Genomic DNA, 9800 nt, shown 5'->3' with positions numbered 1-9800 from the left:
GTATTTGGAAAGTTACCAGAAATTTGTCAGAGTGATGTGATGGAAGTCGGACTATCTGGAGAGGCTGGAAAAGGGAAGCACGAGTGAAGAAAGCGAAGCAAGGGTGAAGTAAGGGTTAGACTTCCAGGAGGAGAAGGTTGTAGCTGTGCTGCAGAAGGCAAGGAGGGCAGGCAGGGAAAAATAGTTTGAGCAGAGCTTGTGGAGAGAAGAAGCTGCAATTAAAGAGGAATTGGCAAGTAGGAACACATACAACTTCACTGGAAGGTGGTAGTGATTTTCCTGGTGTTAAAACACACTGATGCATTTCACATGATACTTTCTTTTTTTTTCACGTAACCTTTTCTTCACGTGGCATGCTAATTGTCTCTCTTTCCAGTAAGCTTATATTCACTATAAAATCTCAAATGGTTTCAGGCTAGTTTCTTTCTGTTCACATGCCCTTATTTCACACAGGAGGAAAGTGGGGTTAACACAGAGGGACTTACAAAGGAGGTTATGACAATGCAAAATTTCTGGAAAATTCAGGGATATGTTTTCTGCTTCCAGGAGACAGAAAAAAAAAAAAAGAAGAAAAAAAACCTGTTTAATGCTGGCCTTTCTCTGTGTTAAGCTCACTTCTCTCTTCTGACCCTTCATTATGGCTTTTCTGGGTTTGAATAAAAATGTAGTTCTCTCTTGTAGCTAGGATCACTACTGCTGGGAGCTGCTTTCTGTGTGTAGTACATATGAGTGTTTTGTGTCCTGGAGACTGAAAACTATCCAAGTGTGGGTGGTTTCTTACTCCTTTTTTTCTCCTTCCTCTACAGTATTTAGTGTCTGTGGTCTGGTTGAAAGCAGATCTGCTTTCTGCCTACAAGAAATGGCAGAAGTGCCACACTGTTGGCAGTGAATTCTTGTGAAGAAGCACAAAACTGGAGGTGGATGGCGTTACTGCTGTGCAGCTATCTACCCTGTGGGCAGTCTTCTCCCCATTCAGAGAGAAGGTTTTGGTAGCTGAGAAGAGAAGCCAGAATTTCAGGGCTGTAGGCTAGTGCTTTTGATTCTGGTCTTGTGGCCTTGTGACTTGTGCATTGTGCATCCCTTACCCTGAGAAGGGAGCATGAGTTTTGTACAGAAGCCATACCTGCTCATGTAACTAATAATGTACTGTAATGCTTGCCTGTGAGGTGGCTGAATCGGACCTGGACATTGAACTTATTCCAGAAGTTCCTGATGTTTAGACATTTCAGTCCTGTAGCATTATACAAGCATCTTAACTTGTATCAGCACTAATGTGACTAGTGTGACCAGCAGGAGCAGGGCAGTGATTGTCCTCCTGTACTGGGCACTGGTGAGACCACACCTTGAATACTGGGTTCAGTTTTGGGCCCCTCACTACAAGAAGGACATTGAGGTGCTGGAGTGTGCCCAGAGAAGGGCAGTGAAGCTGGTCAAGGGTCTAGAAAAGAAGTGCGATGAGGAGTGGCTGAGGGAGCTGGGGTTGTTCAGCCTGGAGAAAAGGAGGCTGAGGGAAGACCTTGTCACTCTCTACAGCTACATAAAATGAGGTGGTAGCAAGGTGGGGGTCTCTTCTCCCAAGTAACAAGTGATAGGATAAGAGGAAATGGCCCCAGGTTGTGCCAGGGGAGGTTTAGTCTGGATATTAGGAAAAAATTCTTTATAGAAAGGGATGTGAAGCATTGGAAGAGGCTGCCCAGGGCAGTGGTGGAGCTCCCATCCCTGGAGGTATTTAAAAGACGTGTCGATGTGGTGCTGATGGACATGGCTTAGTGGTGACCTGGCAGTGCTGGGTGAATGGTTGGACTTGGGTGATCTTAAAGGTCTTTTCCAACCAAAATGATTCTGTGATTCTGTTATTGTTCTTGTAATGTGAATTTGTTCTTGGATTCTGGGTACTTTCCTGAAGGTAATTCCTAGGTCCTTTATTCTTCTTAAAAAAAAACCCAAAATGTGGATGTGCTGGTCTTTTTGTGTAGGACAGTAATACAGACTTCCCCACATGAACAGAAGGAGCAAATGGTATCAACGGCATTCTCTGACCTGTCAGCAAGAGGTAAATGAAACCTAGAAATAGTTTATACAGCTCTTTGACCTGCAGGGGGAAGTTCAGATTTGTGAATCCCTGTTGTATATTCAATGCTCTAGTAGAAAACATGGGTTTGTGATTAGCCGCAGCATGGCCATGCCCGTAGAAACAGCACATCCAGCCTGCAGGACAGTCAGTGGAGCTGTGTGCAACCTGCGAAACATCCTGGCAGCGAGGTGGAGGACGGGATACTCACCTGCTTTCTGCAGGGCTGTGTTTTGCCTCTTCCCGCTGTGGAGATCTGGCTTTGTGTTCCAACGTTTGAGGACCAGAGCATGGTAGTGGAGCAGACACATAGACACATAGTTGCTCTATCAGGATATGATCATTGTGGCAGTGATGACGCTGAATGAGCATTGAAGGTATGGCTGAATCTCTGGCCTTCGGTCCGTTATCACAGTTGAGCTGTTCCTGCATCAGGCACAGCCTGGTGCTTTGAGTCCACTTGGGCACTCAGGGGCTCCTAGCGGTACCTGATTTTCCTCTGAGGTGGCTTATCAGTTACATCAGTAGGGACAGTTACGTACTTGGTGCTAAACTCAATTTCTGTAGACACCGGTATCTTCTGAAAGCTCGTCTTAAGCCCTGGGTGGTAACTATGTGTTTGTGGGACGTAGTTCTCCTCACTACTCTGACTCTCTGGAAGCTCTACGTGTCTAGCAGCAGTGAAATGCCTTTGTAAGAGAAGATGCTAACAGCATTCAGCAAGGGCCTCTGAACAGCACTGAAGCTGGTGTTGACGGTGGCTGAGGTGGACGTATATACTCAGTGCTTTGACTGTATCGTTAGCCTGAGCTACCCTCAGCGAGCCACTCTCTCTGTACTGAAGGTGCTGTGTGTCTTCTGTACTCTCTGCTCTTAGTTTGGCAGAAATCGAGGATTACTCAGCACCTGGCGGAACGTGGTTGTGTAACAGTAAGGGCAGTAATTAGATAAGTTAGTTAGAACAATGTATTTATTTTCCGGTGATTTGTTTCTTGTTTTGCAGTTTTCCATTTTCCAGCTATTACATATTGCCGATTAGACAGAAGCTCTCTGTTCTCTGAGTAATTCCCCCTATTTTTTCACAAGCATATAGATATTTCATTTAATCCTTTGCAGCCTCCCTTTGTGGCATCTGCTTATTTATCACTGTCTTTAAGATCCCTTTTCCACTTGGTAACGTTCATACTTTTGGTCTCTTGGTTACTGCTGTTGTAAATTATTATCCAGTGAGATTTATAGTCGGGAGACTTGTACAAATAATCTGCCTCCACCCATTTAATAGCTTAACACTAAGATACCTTTTTTTATTTTCTAATGAAACTGCATGTATAATTTCTAGGTAAATTTTTGCATGTATGTCATGAAAATTTAGGTCAGCAGTGGAGCCACGTCAGACTGTCTGACAGGCTACAAATCGCACTGCACCATAGGCACAGAGATTTTTCAAAGCATGTAGGTGGCGAACCCACTGTAGCTTTACAATGACTTAACCTTTTCTTAGACAACCGCACTGGAACCACTTTGGTTACACAGTGTAATGTAGTACCATGTAAATTACTTGGGTGTTTTTTTTATTGATTTATTATCTCATTTAAATGCACAAGGAAAAAATTAATTTAATTTCATTTCCATTTAACATGGTTACATGGAAAAGGCTGTATATACATTGTTTAATTCCAACAGCATTTTTTGTAACTTTTCAGTTCATTCCCCTGCTCCTCCTAAATTGCGTTTAGCTACTTTTTAAATAGGGTTTTGAAATCATTAAGTACCCTTTCATATGATCTTTCTTTTTAAAAAAAAAAAAGGCCATGACATATGTAGATTTATCCAGACAGTGCTGTGTGCTGTGGGTTGGGTCCTTTGATCCTCTGTTTTAAGACTTAGCCACAACCATATGCTATTTGCCTTTGAGAACTATTGGTGAAATTAATGACATTTTTATTTCTCTCATATTTGTTCCATTGATACTCAGTCTTTAAAAACATATTCTTTGACAAAGTGTTTCAGAAAACAGATTCAGATAGACTCTGTCCTCCTGGCGGAGATCCTCTCCTCAGCCAAAACAAGTCCAGTGGCTGCAGAATCAGGTCCTTCTCTGCTTAAGAGATTAGAACATGAAGAGCTGGATGAGAAGGTGTCCTCTTGACTTGTTTCATGCTTCCTGTGTCTTCATTCAAGCAAGATAGATCACAGATCTCATATACAATTTTTTACATTTATTTTGAGTGGAGGTGAAGAAAAAGGGCTTTGAATGAGAGAGTGGGTGTTTGTTTTTAAATATGCTGACTCAAGTGAGTCTGAACCCAGTAAGAGTATGGGGATGTTCTGAGAGGCTTTCCATCTCCAGCTTGTTATTTCATGTAGCATTGCTATGCAAAAAAATGATGCGACTGGAAGGTTAGGATAATTATTTTGATTGTTTGATGATTTTTTCCCAAATTAAATCTTAAATTTTTGCCAGAGGTGTGTTTATATGTACAATTAATAAATAACTTTTAATGGTCTTTCAGCGTGAGAAGCTGATACATGAGTTGGAGGAAGAAAGACATTTGAGACTTGAGAGTGAAAAAAGGTTACGAGAAGTGACACTGGAGTCTGAGCGCAGCAGAGCTCAGATGCGTGGGCTGCAAGAACAGTTTTCCAGGTATGTTGAATAAGTAAACTATGTTCAAAATACAGAAAGAACAGTGCAAAAAGATTGATCAAACCTGTTGGTAGCTAGAATGGATGGACCGTAAGGCAAAAACCGCTCTCCCTCTGAAATATTGTAAACATAAAAGGGCCTTTGGCTTAATGATTGTTAGCATCTTGCAAAATTTAAAAGGCTTATACTATCGTTCGATGTAGCGGTGAAATTTTTCACTTCTAGAGATTTCGTATTTGTTAGAATTCCCGGTAATTTTCTAAGTACAAGTCTTCACTTCTCAAAACATGCATATCACTGGTATTTGGTTGGTTGTTTCGTTTAACCAAAAATGGGTTTGATCAACCTGAATAAAGGGAGGAGAAAAAGCGATGCCTTTTACCAGCTGGGTAATCATCCTGCTTGGACAGGCTTCAAATCATTTGCTGCATCGTCTGGAGCAGAGCTTTGTGCCAGAAGAGAGCTCCGCTTGTAAGGGAACCATCTTAGGACTGGGATTTAAGACAAACTGTTCATTCATATGACAATAGTAAGGATTAGAGTTAGTTATTGTTTTCATGATGCGTGATGAGATCTTATAGGTCAAGTAGAGTTTTTTATTGTTTTCATCACATGAACAGAAACAAAACAATTTTTTAAAAAATCAAAAGAGACAATGGAGTTCTATGTTGTATATTTTCCACCAAGACTGAATATTAATGCATTCCATCAGAACCCTGAGTTGTTGGAAAGTTCAAGTTCAGTTTAATATGGTGAAAACAAGCTGTGGGGTGGGGTTTTCCTTCGGTTATTTTTGTTGGGGTTTTTAGGATTTTCTGTGTTGGGCATTTTTTTTCCCTCACTGCCTGCCATTCTGTTCCTCTGATCTGAAACTGGGTATCTAGGCAACACTGCAAAAGCTGTTAATATCTATAGTAAAATTTGTTCTGATCTCTTGTTTTGTTTTTGGAAATTTTCCATTAATTCTCTTCATGTTCTAAAAAACCATCAAAATGTTCAGATAAGTCTGCAATTCTTTTGCGAAAAATGCTAAGGATATATCTTTTGTAGTTTTCAGTTGTTCTTGTTCTACGATCTTTGGTTTCATTATTTACTTATTCTGATAAGATTCCCTAAGAAATATGCACAAAATAAATCCACTCTATGAGTATTCTTGGATAGAACTATTTCTTGGATAGAAATAGCTCTTTTATATCTTAATCTGTGTTAATGGAAGGATTTCCTGAGGCCCTGATTTTAGAACAGTGTTATTGTTACAATAAGTAGAGGACGTTGAAATAAACTTTGAAGGTGATGAAGCCATGGTTAAGAAGAGGGATGAGGGGAAACCCATCTGCAGAGTAACTCACCCAGTACCTTGGTAACGTTTGAACTGTGGCGTATTCAGATCTTCTCAGGTTAACCCTTCACCACTGCTGTGAATCTGATCCATGTCTGCAGTGGTTCTGAAAAGAGTATTTTATTTGTTAGGACCCCTGAAGTCCACTATCTTCAAATTTATCTGTTCTTTTTCTTCCATTACTGTTTGCAGTCCAGCTTGCTCTGATCTATCAAGAAGCAGAGGGGTGCAAGATCTTTGGATTAAAGTAGTATGTCTCCTTAGTTTTGTCCCTCTGGTTTAGATAAAGACAAATGCTGTTTGAATCAGTGTGATGTTCTTTGTGAGGCTGTCTGCCCGTTAGCTATGCTGTTTGAAGGGAATGTCACTTAAATATCACTTTCCATCAATGGCACCTTGGCTGGCCCCGTTATTGCCAGTGATGAAAACTGCTGTTGGCTTCATTGGGCTGTGATTTTATTGTAGTGCAGACCAGACGCTAGGAAGAGAATGCATCACTTATATACTTCATTTGCTTTTAAAACATTATATTTGTTATGATGAATAATAGAGGTTATTTTGACTTATGTTTAGTAAAATATTAAGGTTTTTGCTTACGGAAGGAGACTTTCTCCCTAAACAAGTACATTTTTTCTTACTGTGCAAATACTGAAACTAGTGACTGGTTAATCTGGTACTGCTTAGAGATTCTGTGTTGCCTGAAGGATTTGAGACCTTTTTTCTCAGTTTGAGAAGAATTAAATGTGACAACATAGGTGGTGGTGGGAAGAGATGTTAAAATCAAGCAAATTGTACGTACTTTGGAAGAAGATGACTTGAGAGCCATCAAAGACCATACAGACTAAAGTAAGAACATACATTATAGCATGAATCTTTTAAATATGTGTAATTCCTGAATTGAGTGGATTTACGTAGACGTTCCTACATACCCATGCAGAGCAGTAGGTTAAACTGTGAGTTGGAGAATATTTTCTCTGCATTCTTTGAGAGAATGAAAGATAATAGTTTGTGGAAGGCTGTAAGTTGGCCTTTGTAATTAGGGGAGGAAAGCTGCCTATTCCTCTCTGACATTGTGTGAAAACTGATCTGTCATATAAGCATATAGTTTGAGATTGAGGACTTCACAAGGCAAGGGGTTTTTTTATTGATTGACATTTCTGTTCTTACCAAGTAAGCAATATTCCAGGCCAGGAGTCTGAAATAAATCCAAGTTCTCTTTCTTAACATCTGTGTAAATCTGCCAGAGCCTTAAAGGGGCACAGTGGTTAGTTTGATGAATATGTGACAGTTGCTATAGAAGGAAAAAGAACTTTTAAATCCAGATTTCTTTCCCAAAATTACATAGTGGTGTATCTGTGTAGTTAAAATTATTTTTTTCTGATTTTATTGAAGGTGAATATATTTAAGGTGTGGAAAGATCCTGCATGAAACCCATTTAATGCTACAGCTAGGATTCTACACTATAGCTGGATGCGGTTTTTTTTGCATCTGCCTAGTGTAATCTCACCTTGAGGTGAAATCCTTGATGTTTTCTTTCTCAAAACCACTGAGATCTGTTGCCTTGCTGCAACTGTTCTGTTAAATGCTGTAAGGCCCTTTTTGGTATAGATGAATGTTGCTCAAATGCATAAAGAGTAACCCTGTAAATACCTTTCAGCCCATTTTCTGCCAGGGAACTGTCGTGCAACCTGAGTTTCCTGTTTAGATTGTTGGCCACTCTCATGGCGGGTCACCATTTAGGGTAGTATTATACCTGCTGTTTCTGTCCAGCTCTGGAGAAAATCAGGCTAATTCTTTTTGGTTTGGTTTTTTTTTGTTCGTTTCTTGGGGGTTTTTTGCTCGCTCATGGTATAACGTTAGCTCCTCTGTGAACTTCTTACATCTTGGACATTAGAGAAAAAATACACCTTTTACGTCCTTGTTCTTGGCTCTGCTGTGCTTTTCCTACTTTCAGCATCTTCCTGCTACAGTAGGAACAGAAGTGCAGCAACCCTGCTCAGAAGAGCAGGTGTGATTTATAGTATCACTCTAAAAAGCACAGTAATGCACATAATATAAATTGATTACATTTCTCTGCTGTACATCAGTAAGCAATAGAAATTGCTGTCTGTTGAGTGCACGCAGTACATGTGACTCCAAACTGGGATTAAATGTTAAAGCAGTAAAAGAAGTAGGTTTACTTAACTTACTTTGATTACTGTTTTGGTCTAAATGAAACAAGGTCAATAAACACACTATTGTAAAGCATATCTGTAAACAGTAATTGAAGAGGCTGGTATCAAATCTTAAAATCCCCTTTGGGTAAATTTCAAAAATTCTTTCAGGTAAGATGGTGTTGTTTATAGGTATCAGTGCCTGTGACTGAAAACCTGCCTCAGGCTTTTTAAGAGTGGATGTTATTGGAAAGTAGGAAATGGTCCTTGTTTGATCTGCCGGGGTCCTGTGAACAGGACGAGTGCAGTTCTCATAGGATTGTATTTCAGCATTTCCCTCACATTAATACTGACCATAGGGTTAAGCCTGTCACTTCTGACAAGGGGAAAAGAGACTACTACAAATCTGATAACACTTTGTATAAAAGGGCTGCGTGGCTGTTGCTTTAAATACATCCTATCTGTTTTTCTCCAATTATTGCTAATTCCCTCGCTCCTGTCAGCAGGTGAGTGGAAATGATAACTCTTTTCCTAGCAGTTGTGATAAAGAGATTTTTTTCATTACCTCAGCATGTTGATGTTACATCATCACATTGTCATTTCTAACTCTGTCACATCTGCTTGATCTAGAGATCACCACCTGTTTGCCCTTCAGTGGACTGACTGCCATGAGTGGTCATCCATATACATCAGAGACTTTTACTCTCTGGAAAGTATAAACCAGTAGGATGCTTCAGGAGCCTCTGTGGTTGATCATTTTGTCTAATGTCCATTGAATGCCAGTTTAAACCGTTAAAAACATGTTAATCTAGTTTCTGGGGACATTAAAATGCTCTCCGGGCAGCCATTGATGGTATTCCTTTCCTTCTGTCATATCAGGGATGAGTAAAATACTATGTGAGAATTCACTCTCTCTGAGAGGAAGATTACAGAAGGAGCTGTCTACAGTTTCCTTCTTCTCTTTTGTGGTGTCCTGTGGTAATCTCTTATCATCCTCCCTGAGTGAACCTGTAGGGTTACTGGCAGGAGACACAAAGGTGGTTTGTATCCTTTTTAGAGTTTTAAAGGCTGACCGTGTCATCCTGCCCTATGTTTTTAGTTACCGCCACATTCTGTTAGGTGTGGCTGTGTGAAATGTTAGCTAAGAAAACTAGAGAATAAGCGTAAAACACAACTTGCTGACTTGAAGTTCTCTGTGTCTGGTGCTTATCACACTTGTACACTTACTTCCTCCTTTGCTGCTGACTACAAGTTGTCCTCAAACCTGTAGTGGTGGGTTGACCTTGGGTGGCTGCCAGGTGCCCTCCCAGCTACTCTCTCACCCACCCTCCTCAACGGGAGCAGGACAGAAAATAAGAAAAAAAGAAAAGAACCTCACGGGTTGAGATAAGGACAGGGAGATCACTCACCAATTACCATCAAGGGGAAAGCAGATTCTACTTGGGGAAGGTTAATTTAATTTATTGCCAATTAAAATAGTGTAGGAGATTGAGAAACAAAGACAAAACCAATTAAACCTTCTCCCACCCCTCCCTTCTTCCCAGGCTCAACTCCATTCCTTCGTTCCTGACTCTTCTACCTCCTCCCCTG

The 9800-nt window shown here is 40.5% G+C and overlaps 1 protein-coding gene across 1 annotated transcript in view; it reads left to right on the top strand.

The window, feature by feature from the left end:
* The first annotated feature begins 4590 nt into the window (after positions 1–4590).
* The window catches only part of NCKAP5 (NCK-associated protein 5), a 191655-nt gene continuing 186445 nt past the window's right edge, over positions 4591–9800 (top strand). The window contains exon 1 of the mRNA XM_010143987.1: positions 4591–4718. Within this exon, the coding sequence (XP_010142289.1) occupies positions 4690–4718 (29 nt within the window). The 5' untranslated portion in view covers positions 4591–4689. The remainder of the gene's footprint in view (positions 4719–9800) is intronic.

Source organism: Buceros rhinoceros, unplaced genomic scaffold, assembly GCF_000710305.1.
Source record: "Buceros rhinoceros silvestris isolate BGI_N320 unplaced genomic scaffold, ASM71030v1 scaffold389, whole genome shotgun sequence".
NCBI classification, from domain to species: Eukaryota; Metazoa; Chordata; class Aves; order Bucerotiformes; family Bucerotidae; genus Buceros; species Buceros rhinoceros.
The sequence above is the reverse complement of the archived record's forward strand: the minus strand, read 5'-3'. Positions and strand labels throughout refer to the sequence as shown.